At 53.6% G+C, this 20,294-nt stretch overlaps 1 protein-coding gene across 13 annotated transcripts; it reads left to right on the top strand.

Moving 5' to 3' along the window:
* Positions 1–81: 81 nt before the first annotated feature.
* BRME1 (break repair meiotic recombinase recruitment factor 1) lies at positions 82–19,422 on the top strand. 13 transcript variants are annotated; one of them, XM_082456706.1, is made up of 8 exons: positions 82–110; positions 444–507; positions 1,036–1,087; positions 4,524–4,701; positions 7,703–8,132; positions 10,605–11,891; positions 17,682–17,774; positions 18,188–18,881. In XM_082456706.1, exons 3-8 carry the CDS (start codon positions 1,057–1,059, stop codon positions 18,866–18,868), a joined length of 2,700 nt encoding a protein of 899 aa, XP_082312832.1. In that variant the 5' UTR covers positions 82–110; positions 444–507; positions 1,036–1,056; the 3' UTR covers positions 18,869–18,881. The 13 variants fall into 13 exon arrangements, with proteins under 13 accessions (XP_082312832.1, XP_082312835.1, XP_082312833.1 ...); XM_082456707.1 differs by lacking the exon at positions 82–110 and adding an exon at positions 133–189; XM_082456705.1 differs by lacking the exons at positions 82–110; positions 444–507 and adding an exon at positions 15,529–15,617 and having other exon boundaries at positions 518–1,087; positions 7,703–7,784; positions 8,028–8,132; positions 18,188–18,436.
* The last annotated feature ends 872 nt before the right edge of the window (positions 19,423–20,294 follow it).

The raw sequence follows: 20,294 nt of genomic DNA on the forward strand, positions 1-20,294 counted from the left end.
CGCCGCACTGAAACTACAATTCCCGGCAGGCAGTGCGCGAGCGTGCAGTCGCGCTGCGGAGCGATGGGCGGTGCCGCTGGCTGCGCGGGAAAGAGGCGGAGCGTGCGCAAGTGCGAGGGGCGGTGTTGGCATCGCGCGTGCGCGCGACGGGGCCTCGAAGTGTGCGGAAAAGAGGTGGAGCGCTTGCAGGTGTGAGGGGTGGTGGTGGCCGCCGCCGGGTTGGACACCTGCGAGCTCCGGCCTCTCTTGGCGGTCCTGGTCTGGGCAGTCCTCACTTTTCCGTGACCGGGGTAGGGTTAGGGTGGGCCTGGTCACCAGAAGCCGGGTCCACAGTGGTCAGGCCTCGGACCCCCAGCTGCCCGGCCTCCGTGAGGGCCAACTTTGCCTTTTCTTATCTCAGAAAAATCTTACGCAGATAATTTAACCGAATTATCCCCCAACAGATCCAGGTAGATCTTCCCAGTTCCCGATAAGGACAGAGGGACCTCGACAACTTCTCTGGCCCAGGTCGGTTTTGGCCTGTCTGGCCCCCTAGGCTGGAAGGAATTGACATGTGGCGGCGACTCCTGCCTCCCCAAGACCCCAGGCATACCCCGAAGGGCGCCCCACCCCTTGAAGGGTTCCCCGGTGGCCCCTCTAAAGCCCTCCGATGACCCTGAAGGGCCCCAGGTATCACCTCGAAAATCCTGCGTTGTCCCTAGAAGGGTCCTAGGTAGCCCAGCCTGGAGGGAGGGGGCTTCACACAGGCTTCCCCATCTTAGAGACTAGAGGGGGGCGGCCCAGGTGCTCTCAGACCCTGGACAGAAGATAGGCAGTTCCCTCTCTGCTCTCTGCAGTATGGAGGAGTTTAAATTCTTACTCGGCCATAGCCCAAGGTAGCCATGACTCCCACCCTGTGTCCTCTTGGGGCCCAAGTGACCCCTGGGGCAGCCAGATGGGCCCAGGTGGGGGTGGGGTGTCCTCAGCCAAGGCCACTGGGTCTGTACCCAGAGACAGGAACTGCTTGTAATGATGAGATTTGCTCCTTGTTTTCAGATTTCTCTAGGGAGGGATAAAATGAGTAAGAGGAAGAAGCTTCGGACCTCAGGTATTTGGACATTCAAGTTGACACCTCTTTATTGCTGCTTCTGCTTATAGGAGGAATGTGGGCTTATTGCAGAAATGTGCTAACATGACCACACCAAGCTCCTTAAAATAACAACAATGACTTAATACATGCAGTGACTTAATACAAGTGTAAATCATGGAGAAGTGCTTACAGTAAAAAGGGAAAGCTTTGTGGAGCCTCCCCCAGCCTCTAGTGGGATCCCACAGCCTAGGGGAGGCCCCCAGGCTTCAGGGCAGGGGTACAGCCTCTATGTAGGCCCACTCTCAGAGATGACCCACGAATAGAGCTTGATGTGCTGGTGTGTGGCGAACTGCTTCCCTCTCGAGCCAAAAACCTGGGTTCATCTCACTGTGTGATGGCAGGTGACTTACTGTGTGTCTCACTTTCCTCCTATTTGTAGGGGATAAGAGCACCTACACTTTACTTTCGAACAATGATTCTCAACCCGTTGGGGGGAGCAATTTGACCTCCAGAGGACATTTGCCAATGTCTAGACACATTTTTAGTTTTCACAACCGGTGTGTGGGCGGTGGCGGGGGGTGTGGGGGGTTAGTACTGGCATTTAGTGGATTAGGCCAGAGATGCTACTCAAAATCATAGAATGTGGTGAACAGTCCCCGCAACACAGAATGACCTGGCCCCAAATGTCAATAGTGCCAAAGTAGAGAACTGTGCCCTAGAGCTCACATGTGGATTAGTGTTTGTAGAGCACGGAGAATAGATCCACGGTAGGACACAAATACATGCTGCTGTTATCATTGCCCTTTCGATTAAGAAGAAATTTTTCATTCTGAAACAATTTTAAGCTTACAGAAAAGTTGTAAAAATAGTTCAGAGTTCTGTCTACCCTCCCCCTAGCTTCCCCTAATGTTAACATCCCCCTCAACCATAGGATGATGATCAACCGTATAGTGTAGCGTAAAAAACAGGAAATGAACCTCAGTACACTACTTCTTCCAAACTTTTTCTTTCTATACACAAATACAGTGTTTTTATTGGAAAATAGAATCATCACACATACTGATCTGCAACCTCTCTTTTTCAACTTCATGGTATTTCGAGACTGTCTTTACTTCTCAATATACGTATAGAATTTCCTCATTTGAAAAGAAAAACACCCAGTGTTACATAGTATAGCTCCATTTCCCTGTCATTGGCTAAGGTAATTTAAATTTCTTAAAAAGTTTAGAAAGGACCCCATCACTTAGTGGTTAATCAACTTCGAGAGTAGCACTCATTTTTTCCCAAGATGTGGGACAGGAAAGATACTATCAACAGATTGAAGATGTTTTGTGCAGAGATGAGTAACAAGCTGTTTGGAGGCACAGGGATTTCTCTGACCTTCGAGGGGGAAGCTGGGGCCAGCCAGGCCCACCCACAGCAGGTCATATGGGGCCTCTCTTGGCAGTGGACTCCCCCGCTCAGTGAACCCTGGGCTGGCCCAGGACAGCTCTTTCTGTGTGTCCTGGATGGGGTGGAGAGAAAGGAAGAAGATTCTGGCAGGTGGTGAAAGGAGCCCTTTCCCTTCTGATGTCTTTGGCCTCTGGTGTTGAACACAAGGTTCTGCCTTAGTTTTTCTTAAATTAATCCTGTGGGAACAGATCACAGGAAGGAAATGGGAGCCTCTTCACTTCTGCTGATATTTTTGCTTTTTATTTGGTACAAATAAATGTCCATTGGATGAGCAAAGCAAGCTAGTGTTTGGACATCTTAAGAAACTGAGTAAATGAAGCTGCTATATTTTTACATTTTATGGCAGACCACAAGGTGGGAATGTGTTTGTGTAAGAAACATTCATCGCAGCCTTGCTCTGGGTGCAGTGCTGGCGTGGGCACCTGAGGTGGAGGGTGGGAGGCAGGGTGAAGATGAGATCAAGATGAGACTCAGTTCCTGCCCTTGACAGCTTCAAGGTCTAGTCAGGGGAAAAAGAAAAATGTTTCTCAGCAGGAGAGCTAATCAGATAACAGTGGGGTGAAGTTCTAAATGGGCACACACGAACTGACAGACTTGGGAGAAATTACAGGAAAGCCACTGTGGTCTAGTGAAGCCCCAAAAGCTGAATGAATGCTGAGGAGGACCCTAGCATTCAGTGTTGGAGAGAGGGGGCTCATTCAGTGGTTTTACTTCAGGGTATGTAAGGAGCTGAGTTTGGAAAGGGTCTACGTGACTGACCTCCAAGAAAATCAGACCTGGGTCTGGTTTGTCTTTTTGTTCTCGCTGCCTAGTCAGAGGTGTAGTACACAGTAGGTGCTCAGTAAGTGCTCAGGTATACTTAGGTGTGGAGGCTCTGGAACCGGACTGCCTGGATTCTGTTCCAGATTCCTCAGCCTCCCTGTACCTCAGCTTTCTCGTCCATAAGATGGGCCTAACGTCAGGGCCCTGCCTGAAGTTTTGTCATAACGCACCTGAGTTCTCAGGACAGTGTCTGGCTTGGAACTCACTAGAGTCAACCCTTATTATTTGTTCATTGAATAAATGGTTCAGTTGGGACCAGATTGTGGAGAGGTTTTACAAGCCAGCCACTATTGGCAGTTTCTGTATAAGGGAATTTCCTTCATTCAACAAATAGATGTTAATAAGCACCTTTAGGCTCTAAATTGCTTTCAGTGTTGGGAAAGGTATCGTAGGGATACAACAGGGACCAAGAGGCAGCAGAGAAGTCACCTCCTTAGCACTCGATGACTCTGGGTCCCAGTTTTCCCAGGATGGATATTCTGCAAGCATCATGGAAAACCAGAGTGGTACATAATTTAGTGTTGTCTGCATTTCCTGGGAGGTGATCTGGGTTTTCTTGGGCGTTTATTCAGTCATCTACCAAGTATTTATTCAGCACCAACAGTTTATTAGATGCTCTTCTAGCTACTTGAGACCCAGCAGAGAGTGAGATAAATGAGGCCCCTCCTCGCGTGGAACAGGTTGTAGTGGAGGAGACAGAAAATGACCCAGTGCACCGGATACTTGCAGAAAAGATGTGAAGTGAGTAGAACAGAGCATGGGCCCGAGAGGAGTTGCTCTATAGAAAAGGCAAAGATGCCTCTGCAGGGACATTTGAGCTGAGACCCAAAGGAGCCAGCACACACCTCTCAGCACTTCCGCAGGGAGACAGTCGGCTGGGCCAGGTTGTCTCGTGTGGTTCCGAGCCAGGCCCGGTCACCTCAGGATTGAACGTCAGTCATGACCAGTCCATAGGTTGAAAGCCTTTGGATCCCATGGCCATGTAAGCCCCTGGGTCCCACCTGGATGAAATTCCATCTCATCTCTCACTCTCCAGGCAGGCGTCAGAGCAGGGATTTCCTGCCCTTTACACAAGCCTGCTCACGTTGCATCAGTGGCCCAGATGTGTTTGGTGGTCGGCCATGGCAGTGCATGCTCCCACCATCCCCCTCTCCTTCATCTTCTTTTGTCTCTAAACCAGGAGGGAAAGGAATCCGTCCTCCAAAACTTCCAAAGATCCCAAGATTAGGAGACTCTGACGGGGACCCCCAGAGTTCCAAGTTGGGCCATTGGCATCACCCTGAAGAGACAGAAAGCAGATCAGGACCCGCTCCCTCTGCAGAGCAGAGCAGGGAGGAACCAGGGCAGGCAGCTTCCAGGTAGGTGGCTCAGAACATTCCAGCAAGCCTCTCCGCTGACAGTGGGCACAGCACAGTGGCCTAGTGGACAGGATGCAAAGGGGAGGGGGCCAGTCAACACGACCCATCCAGTGCCATGCATCCCCCACAGGGGCTCGGGGCCCTTGGATCGAGCTTCTCGAAGTTTTGCTCTGGGGACTCCTCTTCAGCGAGAAAGGTCGATATTTTAACCACGGGCAAGGAAGACCTTGAATTTTTCAAGGTCACTTAGTTACAGAATGCAACTTGTCCTGCCTGCTGGTCAAATCCATATTTATCCCGCATTCCTTCTTAATCAAGAGGGGACTGAAGGAGTTGTGGGTCTGTGAAATAATAACCCTTAAGAGAGAATGACGATCTTTATGTTCCAGGCAGCATTCTAATAATAAATACTTTACACGCATCAGCTCGTGTCATCCTCACGGCACTGTGACATGGGTTTATATCCCCATTTGGCATATGAGGGCTCTGAGGCTTCGAGAGATCAAATGACTTTCCCAAGGCCACTGAGCTGGTACAAGGCAGCCTGGGGTTCTGGCTGCGTCTGGTTCCTGTGCTCTTTACCACAGTGGTTTCCCAGTTCCCTTATTTTTTCAGGAAATACATAATTAAGCACGGTGGGGGAAAGGAAGAAAGACCTGGAGAATCATTCAGTCTCCACAGGGTTAAACCACATGTAACTATAGCAGAGTAGAAAGGGTTAGCAGGGACTTCCCTGGTGGCACAGTGGTTAAGAATCCGCCTGCCACTGCAGGGGACACGGATTCGATCCCTGGTCCGGGAAGATCCCACATGTTGTGGAGCAACTAAGCCCACGTGCCACAACTACTGAACCTGCGCAGGCTCTAGAGCCCATGAGCCACAACTACTGAAGCCCGTGCGCCTATAGAGCCCATACTCCACAACGAGAGAAGCCACCACAGTGAGAAGCCCGCGCACCTCAAAGAAGAGTAGCCCCTGCTCACTGCAGCTAGAGAAAGCCTGCACGCAGCAACAAAGAGCCAACGCAGCCAAAAATAAATATAAATAAATAAATTTATTAAAAAAAAAAAAAAGAAAGGGTTAGCAGGAGTTAGGAGAAAGAAGGTTCCTGCTACCTGAAGTCTTCAGAGAAAGCATCATGAATTGGACTAGCACGTTTTCTGAGTGAAAAATTGAGGCATGCAGTCTGGCTGACAGAACCATTTTCTGGGGTGTGTGTCTGTCTGATCTCAGGTCTTTGCAATCTTAGGGCTAAAGGCTGTGTGTGTGACAGGAAGAGAGGGGCCACGTGTCACACCTAAGCTGTTCCCCCAGACAGACACAGTGATGTCACACTGTGCCCCTCACCCCTCGAGAGGCCATATCAGGGCTGATGGGGTCACGGCTGCTGCCCACCCTGCTGTGTGTGACCGTAAGAATAATCAGAACCCGCAGAAGTGGGTTCCCACTCTTTTGTTTCTGTTTTTTAAATGTTTTATTAAGAAATACCACCCGTGCAGAAATATAACAGACGAAAGCAACACAAAGCAGTCAGTTTAACACATTTATGCTGAGAAATGAAAGCTTGCCAGTACCCCAGAAGCCACCCAAACAACCCATCCCAATGAAAAGTTTTGAAACAGGCGGTTGCTGTCAGTATCTAGAGTTCCTCTGTCTCCATAACCTCCTTGGCACGATTCAAACCCGTTAGTGTAGCTTCATGCGTTTTCCTGCTCCACTTCCAAAGTTGAAACCATGAAGTTTCAGTTCCAGATTTTGATCTTTTTTCACAACATACATATCCACGTTTATTTAGACATAACCGTAAGTCTCACCAGTTTTTTTAAAAAGACTTTATTTCTTCAGAGCAGTTTTAGGTTTACAGTAAAATTGAGAGGAAGGTACAGTGGTTTCCGATACACCTCCCCCACACATGCACAGCCTCCCCCGTTATCACCATGACTCACCCGAACAGTACATTTTTTAAACAAGGATGAACCTACATTGACACAGTCCACGGTTTACTTTAGAGTTCATTCTGTGTGTTGTACGTTCTGTGGGTTTGCACAGCAGTATAATAACATATACCCATCATTACAATATCATACAGAGTTTTCTTACGGCCGTAAAAACCCTAGCCTATTCATCTCTCCCCCCAACCCCAGGTAACCACTGATCTTTTCACTGTCTCCATAGTTTGCTCTTTCCAGAATATCATATAGTTGGAGTCATACAGTACATAGCCTTTTCAGATTGGCTTCTTTCACTTGGTAATGTGCATCTAAGGTATCTCCACGTGTCTTCATGGCTTGAGAGCACGATCTTTTTTTTTTTTATAAAGCAGATGGCATGATTTTATTTCTTTAAATTTTTATTGGAGTATAGTTGATTTACAATGTTGTTTAGTTTCAGGTGTACAGCAAAGTGAATCAGTTATAAATATACATATATCCACTCTTTTTTAGATTCTTTTCTCACATAGGCCATTACAGAGTATTGATTAGAGGAGAGCTCGTTTCTTTTTAGCGCTGAATACCATCCCATTGTCTGGATTACCACAGTTTATCTATCCACTCACCCACTGAAGGCCATCTCGGTTGCTTCCGCATTTTGGCAGATACGAATACACCCGTTTTTTTAGACACTGTGTTTTTTGTATCTACAACTTCTTCACAGTTTGCAGAGTTGGGGGCTGGAGTGTCAGTCAGTCCAAATGAGAATTCCTGTTCTTACTTCAGGAGCCAGTTCCTGGGATTATAAGAGTTTAAGTGCTGCCAGAGCAGGCAGCTTGGATTCTAGATGTGGAACTCCACACCTTTCTTGGCAGTCACATGTCCCCTTCTCCATCCCACCCTCTCTCAGCAGGTGCTCCAGGGCCTCCCTCTTAGGAGATCCTGGGCGCTACTTTGCATTTGGATTTCATTCCCCGCTGCTGCCGCCGCTGCCTCAGTTTGTCTTGCTATGCAAGTTAACAGCGTAGGAGGACTTGAGAACCTCCTCTGTTTTGTCTTTCTCCTCCCAGCTCTCCTTATGAGGAAGCAGGAGCTCCCTCTAGTCTCCTCGGGGAGCCAGAAAAAGAGCCAGTTCGCCTTCCTCCTTCCCAGGTGAGCCTGTCTTGCAGCCTGACGTATGTACAAAAGATGCTGCCTCCCTTCAGCTGGACATCTTGTCTCTGTTCCTCGTCTATAACTGCTGGTGGGAGGGTGTGCTGGGGATGGAAGGCAAGGGCCTTGAGGTTTGAGATTGCAAGAGAGAAACTTGTTCTGGTGTCTGCTTGCTTGATTTCCGAGACCTCATTCCGCCCTCGTCTTTACTGCTGTTTTTTTCTTGTTGTATCTGGTTCACAGAACTCAGTCGGGAGGTTTGTCCCCCAGTTTGCGAAACCCAGGAAGACAGTGACAGGACGAGCAGAGAGGAGGGAAGAGGACCCCAGGAGTGGGGCCTTCAGCTTGGTAAGGTCCTACCATCGATCTTCCTCTTTGCCCAACCTTGGCAGCCAAGTTCAGCCTTGATTTCCTTTGGCAATGGCTAGCCCTGCACCTCTCCACACGCACACCCCATTTTTAGCGCTACAGATGTCTGTGGACAGCAGGTGCCATGCCAGCAACTCGCAGGCCTGTGAGAGGCACTCAGGACAGCCGTGCCTGCACTGAAGCTGTCGAGGCCAGAGCTCTCTTCCCCAAGTTGCGTGAAAGTGGTGAAACTCAGAAAGGCAGCCCACATTCTGTCCCTGAACCCCTATGCTTCTCAGAAGCTTTGTTGTGAGTCGGGGTGGGTGGGTCTTACAACATGCTCTCTTGTCCTTGCCACCACGAGCTCCAGGGGTCACGATGTCTCTGGAACACACACCCCTAAAAAAGTGAGTGGTGGGCATTCCCAGCAGCTTTGTTTGTAATCGCCCTCAACCGGGAACACCCCAGATGTCCTTCAGCTGGTGAATGGTTGAACAAATCATGGTCCATCCACACCATGGAACACAGCCCAGCAATAAAGAAGGAACAAACAGGTGTGATACACAGAACCACCTAGATGGATCTCCAGGGCATTATGTGGACTCAGAGGAGGTTGCAGAAACAGTGTGCTCAGCCATAAAAAGGAACGAAACTGGGTCATTTGTAGAGATGTGGATGAATCTAGAGACCATCATACAGAGTGAAGTAAGTCAGAAAGAGAAAAACAAATACCGTATATTAACGCATATATGTGGAACGTAGAAAAATGGTACAGATGAACAGGTTTGCAGGGCAGAAACTGAGACACACACGTAGAGACGTTTGTATGGACACCAAGGGGGGAAAGCGGTGGCGGGGGGTGGTGTGATGAATTGGGAGATTGGGATTGACATGTATACACTAATATGTATAAAATGGATAACTAATAAGAACCTGCTGTATAAAAAAATAAATAAAACTCAAAAATACAGAAAAAAAAAAAAGAAACAGTATGGCTACAAGTGTCCATCATCGATGGATGAATAGATAAACAAAATGTGGTATATCCATATGACGGAACGGATATTTGTGCGTCCATGTTCACTGCAGCATTATTCACAGTAGCCAAAACTTGGGGGCACCCAAAGTATCCATCAGCAGATGAATGAACAAATAAAATATTGTATATTCACACAATGGAATGTTATTAAGCTTTAAAAAGAGATTCTTTTTTTTTTTTTTTGGCCACAGCATGCGGGATCTTAGTTCCCCAACCAGGGATCAAACCCGGGCCCCCTGCGTTGGGAGCGTGGAGTCTTAATAACTGGACCACCAGGGAAGTCCCAAGGAAGGGATTCTGACACATGCTACGACATGGATGAACCGGAAGGACATTACGCTAAGTGTAGTAAGCCAGACACAAAGCAACAAATACTGTATGCTCCCACTTATACAAGGTCCCTAGAGTAGGCAAATTCTACCGATTCCACAGGAGGTAGAATGGGGGTTGCCAGGAGCTGGGGGAGTGGGGAGTTAGTGTTTCATGGGGACAGAGTTTCAGTTTGGGAAGATGAAAGAGTTCTGGAGATGGATGGTGGTGATGGTTGCCCGACCTTGTGAATGTACTTAATGCCACTGAACTATGTACACTTTAAAATGATTAAAATGGTGGGAACTTCCCTGGTGGTCCAGTGGTTAAGAATCCTCCTTCCAATGCAGGGGACGGGGGTTCAATCCCTGGTCAGGGAACTAAGATCCCACATGCCGTGGGGCAACTAAGCCCGCACGCCGCAACTACAGAGCCATACGCCACACTGAAAGATCCCGCGTGCCGCACCTAAGACCCAATGCAGCCAAATAAATTAATTAATTAAATATTTTTTTTAAAAAGATCATTTCCTTCAAAAAAGATAAAATGATTAAAATGGTGAATTTTAGGTTATGTGTATTTTACCAAAATTAAAAACAAAACAGCACAGGGAGGCCCCCGTGTGCCCTCCCCGAGCATCCCCCGGTGGTAGCATGTTACGTAACTGTAGTCCATTGGCAACACCAGGCAACTGACATTGACACTGGTGCGATCCACAGGACCTCCTTGATTTTTATATCCTTGATCTTCCCGAGAGCCTCCACGTGCCTGGTGCTGGTGGGGAGAGGGAGCTGGTAGAAAGGGGGGTTCCTGGGGCTTCCCTGGTGGTCCAGTGGTTAAGACTTCGCACTTCCACTGCAGGGGGTGGGGGTTCAGTCCCTGGGTGGGGAAGATCCACGTGACGTGAGGTGTGGCCAAAAAAAAAAAGAGAGGGGTGCCTGTGCTTCCGGTTCCCCCTCTAGCCCCTGGCACAAAGCTCTGCCCAGCATTGGGACTGATCCCTATTTGGGTGCACCGTCATCCCTGCAGCATCTGAGACGTTGAACGGGGGCAGTAATGACTAGAAAAATCCTAGGAGCGGTTGATTATTGAAGGCCCAAGACTGAGTCTTTTTCTCTCCACAGGAAACACTGCCAGAACCTAGTGCCCAGCAGGCCAGAAGCCAGCCTCAAGAGGAGTCCCCAGGGCTTGCCCTCCAGGAGACCAGGGGCCCAGGAGACCAGACCCAGGCAGACAGCGCCTGCCCCGAGCCCAGCGGCCAAAGCCCTGTGACGCCTGTGCCTGGCGATGGGGAGCCTCAGCCCTTGGCCTCCAGCGTTGCCTCTCTGGAGTGGGGGACAGGGCCCTCGGCCTCAGAGAGAGCCAGCCAGGACCACCTGTCAAAGCATGGGACCAACGTGCCAGATGGTGGAAGCACGGAGGAGGGTTGGGTTCCAGGTGATCATGGCCAGAAAGGGCACCTGCCAGGCAGTGATCCTGAAGAGGAGCCAGACCAAGGAGCCCCTCAGGAGGGAGGTGCCCGAGGGGAAGCAGGAGCTGAGCTGCCTGAGGAGCGCCAGGAGGAAGAAGATGGCATCCTGGGCCCAGAGCCCAGATCTGCAGCCCAGGGCCCTCCTGACGCTCTGCAGACACCCAGCTGGACTGGCGGGGGAGCAGAGTGGAGCTATAGCAGCCCAAGATGCTCCCGCCTTGGGGCTGTTGTCATCGCAGGTGTGAGCACAGACCCCACGGAGCCAGAACAGAGGGCTCCGGGGGTGGCTGGGCCAGACGGGACGGTCAATGCCAGGGTGACTGCCTCTCCCAGCGGGAAGGCTTCTGATGGAGGCCACAGCAGGGCCCTGCTCGGGTGCATGCCTCTCACTGGGGAGACCACAGGAGGCAGAGAGGAGGCAAGGCGGGAAGACAAGCCCCCTGATGATGTCCCGGGGGGCCTTGCAGCCTCCCTGGCTCTGGCTCACGAGATCCAAGAGTCCACAATAGGTGTTGGGGATTCCAGCCCTTTAGCCTTGGAAATGGGTCCAGGTGTGGGTCAGACACAGGTACCAGGCCCGGATCAAGAAGGGCTGGGAGGTATGTGCTTGCTGCCTTTGCTGTCGCAACCTGTGGGTGAAAAGGCAGCTGAGTTAGGGAGCCATAGCCACAAACAAGACTTCAAGGGGCTCAGTTTGCCCCTTGGAGCCTGTGCTCCAACAGTGTACAGAGAAGCAGTGGACGGCCCTCGCCCGGATGCTGGGGCGCGTCAGGGCAGCCCAGATGCCCGCACAGGCCCGGCAGGCCAGCCTGAGCACCGTGCTGGCTCTTCAGAGCAGGCTGTCTGGGAGGGGTCCCCAGCCATGGAGCTCTACTTCCTGCCGGACAGCCAGACACAGGATGCCCTGGAAGCCCCTGGTTTTGAAGCCCCACCTGAACAGGTAAGAGCTTCCTTGCGTTACAGCCAGATGTCCTAGTACAGGTGCCAAATGGCCACAAACCCTCCCAAACCAGCCGGTAGTGGGGGAAAGGTGGGCACGTGGCCATCTGTTTGTACGGCAGATGAGTCCGGGGGTCTGAGTCACAGCTTCAGCGGCTGTGGAGTCTGTGATATTCTGGAAAGGATACACCTGCCTTTCTATGAGGGGCCCATCTGTGTGGGAGCTGAAGAGCCCCGGGATGTGACACACATGTATTTTGTCAGCCCAGGGAGAACCCCTGGTGCACTTGCCCCCTCCGCCCTTCAGTGCCCTGCTCTGGCCGGAGGTTCCCGAGGGATGTATGGAGGGTGACAGACCAAACGGGGTGACCTAAAGAAGCCAATGACCTCAAAGCTGGGCCTGCGGGCGGGGACTTCGTTCCCCCACTGGAAAGAACCTTTGCCCATCTTTAGGGTCATTTGGGGGCCCAGATACAATTCTTTTTCAGACATATACATGGAATTTCATTTGCTGGAATTTTAGGGGCTTTGCTTCCTTCAGGGATCTGCCTGCTGAGCCTGTGCTGGCCGTTGGCGGTCACCTGTCAGGGCAGGTGGCAGTCCCTGCTTTGGCCCTGCCCCCCCAGGAAGCGCCACATCTCTGGCTGCTGGCGCACTTGAGCCTAAGTGCTTTGCAGCCTCGCCCTGATAAGTAGGTGGTTCTCTTTCCACACACTGGGTGTGGCTGAGAGGCCGAAGACAGGTTGGGCACCTGCCCCAGGTGAGGCAGCCAGCAGGGGAGGAGCCTGGGTCTGTGCCCAGCTTGGCCTGATTCTGCAGCTGTGCCTCAACTGTTCCGTCCTGGAACGAACACAGAGTCCGTGTCGCTTCACAAACATGGCCTCCGTTTCTTTGGCTGTTCCTGTTTTAAAACTTCATTTTTTTGGTTGCTTGAAAATGTTTTTAAGATGTGAGAGTCCGCTCTATGCCAGGAGTGAACAGATCAGGCATGGTCCCTGCCCCCATGAGGTTTTCAGTAGCACCGTTCCCACCTGCCTCTCCCGGAGTGAGCATTTTGTTCCCTGTCATTTCGGCACATAGTCTTATATGACACAGCCCCCAAACAAGCAAAGGACGTCATCTGGTGCCCAGCTGAAGAAAGCTAGCTGTTCCCACTGCAGAGGGGGATGTGACTGGCTTGAGCTAACGTGGGTCTCAGGCGCTGCCTTCCCAAGGGATGGCCAGGGGTCATTTGTGACACAGGCTTACCGAGTGACTTTCCGGACCCGGCCCTCCCTGCCCCGGCCCCCATTCCTTGTACCACCCATTGCACATTGCTGTGATCACCAGATGAGCAGGATCACAGAAATCGAGTCACACTGCGGTTTGGTCACAGTGTTTAAACACGATCGCCCTGGAGAGGTAGGTGCTCAGGTGCTGGGCAGAGCTGAAACTTTATAACTAAAGCTGCATCCCTGGAAAAATGCAAACCCCTCTCTTGGAAAGAAGAGCTAAGTCATCCCCAGTCTCTGGCTTCTTGGGCTGTGGCTGAGGGATAAGGCTGGGAAAGCAGTTGGGACCTTGGGTGGCGTCCAGAGGGCAAAGGAGCAAGCCCTCCCGGACCTGCCACCAGTGAGTGCACTCTGAAGTCACCAAGGAGCTGGCAGCACCAGTGTGGGGGACCCAGCAGCAGCTGGGGTGGACAGCCCTGCTGGGAGAGGAGGCGCTGCCCTGACAAGGCTGTGGACACCCAGGCACGTTTTGTTTTGACACTGGGCGTTCCTGAACAAGTCGGGGCAACCCAGGCACAGGTTCCCATGGGAAGGTGCGGGAAGGCCCTGTGGGCAGGGACACATGGGAACAGAGCGCAGGTGGACCGAGAGAGCAGCCCTCGACCTCACCGTGGCACAGCTGTGAGCACCGCTTCAGAGGAGGGGCCCTGGGGTCTCGCAGCAGTGACAGACTGGCTTCAAACCCAGCTGCCCGCACAGGAACACTTGGTGTTTTCTTCTCATCGCGGCTCCCTGGGGACGTGGTGCTCACCCCAGGGCCGGTGGAGCCCTCCTCTGCCCACAAGCAGTGTCATTTAAAACACTGACTCCCAGGCCTCTCTCACAGCCCACAGGGGTGTCCCCCACACGTTCAATACAAGCACCGCCTTTGTCATGACATTTACACAACCCTGGTGGGAGTGGTGGTACCTGTTGGGAAAGAGACTATTCCTCATGACTAAGAATGGTGCCGTGAGTTGGGTGAATCTGTGGCATCAAATTGTTTTTTTTTTTTTTTTAATTTATTTTTGGCTGCTTTGGGTCTTCATTGCGGTGCGCGGGCTTTCTCTTGTTGCGGTGAGGGTGGGCTACTCTTCGTTGCGGTGCACAGGCTTCTCATTGCAGTGGCTTCTCTTGTTGCGGAGCACAGGCTCTAGGCACGCAGGCTTCAGTAGTTGTGGCACATGGGCTCAGTAGTTGTGGCGCACGGGCTTAGTTGCTACGCGGCATGTGGGATCTTCCCGGACCAGGGCTCGAACTCGTGTCCCCTGCATTGGCAGGTGGATTCTTAACCACTGCGCCACCAGGGAAGCCCTCAGATTGTATCTTAAGTCACAGAGTTGCCTCCGTGAAAGTTGGCCAGGAGCACGGGAGAGACTGTATCGTCTAGAGTATGCTTCCCAACCTCAGCACTACTGGTGTTGGGGGCTGGATCGCCATTCTGTGCACAGCAGGGGCTTGAGCAGTGTCCCTCGCCTCCACCCCCAGGTGCCAGGAGCGCCCTCTCCCCCAGGCATGACAACCAAAAGTGGTTTCCGACACTTAAGTGTCTTGGAGGCGGAGCCATCCCCATGTGAGAGCTGCCGGGCTGCAGCCAGTTCCTCACGTCCGTCTGTTCCTTTGGATTCGGGGACCCTTTGCAGGTCGAGCTCAAGCCCTTCACCCCATCCGCCACCCCAGGACTTTAGTCTCCTCAGAAAAGGCCCAACAGCCCTGGGCCGGCCGCTCCACTTCAGCCTCTTTGCCTCTTTTCAGAAGGACGTACGTCACCTCCACGACTGAGCCTGACATTTTCCATGAAAATTAAACCACCGTTGACATTTAGAAATTTAAGCTTCTCAGGGTTATCTGGCTCTCTCCCCTATTAATTATGAATTTTCCCTTCAAAATACATTTGCAAAATCTCTTCCTGACATGAAACTCGTGGCCTATCTGGCCGACCTCTTTCCCTCCACGCCAGATGCCCACCTCGCCGCAGTCGCCACCACTCAGGGTCTTCTCTGTACCCTTCTAGATACTGCAGGACAAGCTGGAGACAGCACCACTCCTCAGTTGTCAGGGACAGAGAACGTGTGGATGGAGCCACCCACCCGTACAAATCAGCCTGTCGAAAGGCGCAGGCCCAGGACAGGACCCCAGGGTCAGGCCCAGTATTGCCCTTCTGCTCTCTTTCCAAAGAGGGAGGGTGAGAGCAGCCCGGGCTGGTGGCCCGTAGGTCTGGCCATCGTGGCATCTGTCCCCCACACCACTTTTCCTCTGCGGGAGTCCAGCCTCGGTGTTCCTGGCGTGGCAGAGGAGAAGCCAGACCTCCCCTGCCTGACTTTTCCTTCCCTATGCAGGGCTCACCCAGCTGGGCCGTTCACATGTGTGCGTGCTCTCTCTTTCCAGTTGTCTCCTGCGGGGAGCGGGCTGGACCCTTGCTGGCCTGGCACCAGCCCACGTGCCGACGGAGGCTCCCTTGCTGAGGCCCAGCCAAGGTAGGCAGGGTAGGAGGCCGCCCCAGAACCCTTTCCTTGACAGGGGTCCTCCTTTTGTCCCTGGGAGCGGAGAGAGTGGCTGCTTTCCTGGCACTAGAGCCCCCGTGCTCTGCCTCCCCCCAGCCCTGTGAGCTCCCATTTTGTGGATGAGGGTGTCGGAGGTCGCCCTGGCTCTGCCTCGAGGGGCCTCACTTTCCTCTGCCCAGTAAGGTTGCTAAGCCCCGACTTTCAAACCACCCATGTCCCCTGCTCGCTGCGAGTGGAGAACTCGTCAGCAATCTGCACCCAAGCCAGCATCTCTGCCAAGGACCCCTGGGATGATGCCCCCAGCTCTGTGGTGGTTTTAATGCACACTGTGCGTTTTTCTGGAGAGAAGGTCCAGAGCTTTCCCTGAATCTCCATGGAGGGGGAGTGGACCCAGACAGGGCTAAGAACCATTGGCCCACAGGGGCCATCCCCTCTCTGGCACCCTCGGGCCCTCCAGAGTCTCCCACCTGTCCCATCTTATTTCCTGCTTGATTTTATTCCCCAAGGCAGCCCACCTTCTTTCCCCCCTGCAGGCACCAGGTGTGCTCTTCCTCCAGCCTATGGAGTGTGTGTGTGTGTGAGTGTGTGTGTGTGTGAGTGTGTGTGTGTGTGAGTGAGTGTGTGTTGGGGGGGTCCTCTCTCCCCACCCCAGAGCCTCTCACAGCCCATCACCTTTGCTGTCTCCCAGCCTTGCTGGTGGCTAGCATTGAGCGACAGTCCTCTCCCGTTACCTTGAACCTGAACTGGCCTCTCTGCAGAGTGGCGGCTTATCGATTATTTATGGCCAAGCTTCTGTTTCTGTCTGGCAAGTGTGGAGGAGGGTTAGGAAGTTTGTCTCTTTCCTCTTTCTCCTCCCCCTCAGGGGAGAGGGAGGCCGTGCTCCCACCTCTGCCCTTACACACATCTGTAAATAGTACCTGTTGTACCACTTGTTGCCCCACCCCCTGCGCCCCCCTCCACGCACACACGCACGCCCTGCACAGGGACCAGAGGCAGTTTAGTCAAAGTGGCCCCACTACTGTTTGGGCAAAGAGGAGGGAGATTCCTGGGTGAATCTCCAGCGGCCTCCATGGATGGCTGGAAGCCCCCAGGTGGGTCCCAGGGTCTGGTTCTGTGGCCCATGGCTGAGGGAGAAAAGGCAAGAGACTGAGGCCCGGACTGGCCAGTCGTCTCAGGGTGACCGAGGCAGGTGGAGCAGGACCAGAGTTCCCGCAGTGACAACCCAGGAGATGCTGCCAAGCTGGGCAACCCTCTGCCCACCACAGGCTGCACCCGTTAGATACGGTGGTGCAGAGGCACGTCCACCCCTTCCATAGACACTGACGCCCGCCAGTGCCGGCTCTTCCAGGAACTGCTCTGGGCACTGGGAGGCTGCGTGCGACAAAACATGAAGCTTCTACATAGTGGGGGTGGGAGCAGGGGTGAGCGAGAGACAGACAAATTAGGTGGTCAGATGGCAGAGTGTTGGGGAGAAAAAGACAGCAGGGCAGGGGTTAAAATTTTAACCTGTGGTGATGGAGAGGGCTCCCTCCTCCCACCTCCTCCACCCCAAGGAGGAGACATTTAGGAAAGAACATTCCAGAGCCCTAAGAAATGCTCAGGGAATGGCCAGGAATGCAGTGTGGCTGGAGCAGGGGGGAGGTGAGACAGGAGGGAGGGGCTGGGGTCTGGAGGTGCGCAGATGGTGCAGGGCTTTGGGGAGGGGCTTTAGGCGGGCTTTCCATTGCCACGCCCTCCCCTGCCCCCCAGGCCACAGGGGGAACAGGCTGTAGGGGCAGGAGCTGGGGGTTGGGGAGGCTGTGGCAGCTGTCGGACAAGGGCCACGGCGGTGGGGGAAGTGGCTGGATTCTGGGTGCGATTTCAGCAGTAGAGCCGGCTGGGTCGGCCATCAGGGCTGTGCCCAGGGTGGCCTCATGACTGTCAAAGGCGTTCATCTCTGGAGAAGACAGCTCGAGGCCCAGCAAAGCCCCCCAGGGCAGAGTCTGGTGGAGCTGTCCAGTGAGGTCAGGCCTCTTGCCCTCCCTCCCTTCCCGCCAGGACCCGAATGGGGATCAAGACCTGCGAAGCCGCCAGGATGGAGGATGCAACAGACACCGTGCGAGGCCTCGTCATCGAGCTCTCCAACCTGAAGTAAGGGCTGGGCTTGGATCCACGGATCCACAAGTCCCCGGGATGGGTGGAGGGGATGGGGCCGCGGGAGGAAGGTGGAGGGCCCAGTACAGCAGCGATCCTGGGGTGTCAGGGTGGGCCCGGGATCCCCAGCGAGGGGCCTCTGGGAAGCTCCACCGTTCCTGGGCCCCAGCCGGTTGTGTCATAAACCCGTCCTTCGCAGAGTTGTTAGGTTCTGAAGAGGGGCTAGAAGGGTCACAACCTGCCCTGCAGCAGGCTGATTCTGATTATGCACGTGTGCATGCCTGTGTGTGTGTGACCTGTGAGTACACGAGTGTGTGAGCCTGTGTGAGCAGGCTGGTGTGTGCCCGAGTGTGAGGCATGGTCCCACTCTGCCGCGAGGTGGAGCACAGCTCAGACCCTTTCCCCCACAGCCGGCTGATCATGAGCGCCCACCGGGACCTGGAGGCCTTCAAGCGCCTCAACTACTACCAGAAAGCAAAGCCGGCAGGGAAGGCCCCTGCACCCTACACACCAAAGGGGGCTGGGAATCTCCCTCGAGGGGAGCAGTCCTGGAGGGACTCGTAGGTGTGTGTGTGTGTGTGCTCGTACAGGCTCGCCGGCCCCCAGAAGTGCCTGATGTTCCTGCCAAACAGCTGGAAACAATCCCTCAGCAGACTCCGGAAAGCCTGTTGGCCCCTGTGTGCCCCCTGTTATTTTGTTACCATCCGAGATGCTCCAGCAAGTCCTGGTGGGCCCCAGAAACCTCCCCTCAGCTGACCTGGAAGTCACCTTCCCATGGGAAACACAAAAGGCCCTGCCGTCCTCAGCAGCCTCCCTTGGGAGTCGCCTGGGGGAGGGGACCTGCTCCTCCCTGTGGCAGAGGCCTGGAAGCTGGAGGCAGAGAGGGGTGCTGGGGCCCCAGGAAGCTGGGAGGGGGCAGAGCCGCCCAGATGTTTATCTGGATTTGCAAATTTCAGCTCCTTAGGCGAGGTTATGGAAGGTTCAGAATTTGTTTCTTTCCTGGAGGAGAAAAGGGCTCGCTTTGTTGGTTGTACCCTTGTTTTTCTCCGGATTTCCATTTTATTTCTTTTGGGAAGCCCATTAATAAATGATTCCCTAGCCAGACCTCAGACCTCGTGACCTGTTGTTTGGGGTTTGAGGCATTTTCAGTTCCTTGATGTCTTGCCCACAAACCTCCCTAACCATCTCTTTCTCCTTTGACTTCTACTTTTCATCTTCCCTGGGAAGAGAAGTTCGGCTACTGTTGGATCCAGGGGTCCCCCATGCAGTACTGAGTGTGTCGGACTCAGGAGCAGGTGGCTGTGTGCACGAATTCAAGCACACACAGTATCTTGACTGATTGTCCAACTGGAGTTTGCGAGTCTGTATTCAGTGCTGAGATGGCTTCGCCTGTCCTCCGTGGGACAAGCTGCCTGGAGGCCTTGGCCCGGAAGGACACATCCCTGGGGGAATGTTACTGACGCAGACACAGACAGCTACTGCCTGGAGGGTGCTGAGGGCAGGCATTGCACACACCATCCCACCAAACCATACCACAGCCCCAGTGATGTCACATTGTCATAAGCAGTCCCGGGTGCTGCTGTCAAACCCATTTTGCAGAAGACGTGCTTCTATTAAATAAGTCACCACGAGACGGACCACACCCAATACTTTAATTTGTTGCTCTGCCTGTGGCTCCTCCACCCTAACTCCTACAGCCAAGGCAGGGCCCCCTCCCACCGCCTTTTTATACCCTGGGACACCCCATTTGCGAGGGAGCAAGGTGGGTCAGGGTCCCCCAACCCTTCTGCCTGCTGGATGTGCAGCTACTTCCTTGAACCCTCCAGCACGTGCCCAGTCACCCAGTTCCCTGTGTCTCACGCCCCAGCGGCTCTGGCTTATACAATTAGCATTTGCAGACACCTGGGGGTGGCTGGGGGATTGTGTCCCCTGACTCAACCTGAAACTCTTGGGGCTGCTAAAGAGGCCTCCTCTGTGTCTTCTTTCTTCTCCTTCCCTCTCCTTTTCAAGCTTGGGCAGCAGGCTGTCTTCAAGGGCCGTCTCCCATCCCCGGCTCACCCCAGCCCTCCTCCTGGGTGGCCTCAGGTCCCAGTTCAAGTGGAAAAGCCAAGGGCAAATCCTGGGAAGTCCAAATCCTGCCCCCACTCAACCCTGGGAGACCTTGTCGGCTGGGGGTGGAGACCAGGCCCTCAGGCCAGCCTTCAGACTGGGGGAGGGATGTGGATAGGCACTTGTCACCTGCTGCCCCTGGGAGGCTGGGGGAACAAGATGTGGGGGTGCAGGAGACAGGGGATGGGGATCCCCCCAAGCACAGCTCCCCAGAAGGACCAGATCACACTTCCTGGGTGGGGATGGATCTCCACCCCCCACCCACTCCTGCCCAAGCACAGCCAAATCACCTCTGTGGTGCCCCCTACCCATGGCCTCGCCTGGCCCAACCCCCTCCGGACATATGCCCATTCCTTGCAGCTCCCCACCCCACCCCTGCCCCAGCCCGGAAGTCCTTCCCTTGCTCTG

Source organism: Balaenoptera physalus (assembly GCF_965194825.1).
Source record: "Balaenoptera physalus genome assembly, chromosome: 3".
NCBI lineage: Eukaryota > Metazoa > Chordata > Mammalia > Artiodactyla > Balaenopteridae > Balaenoptera > Balaenoptera physalus.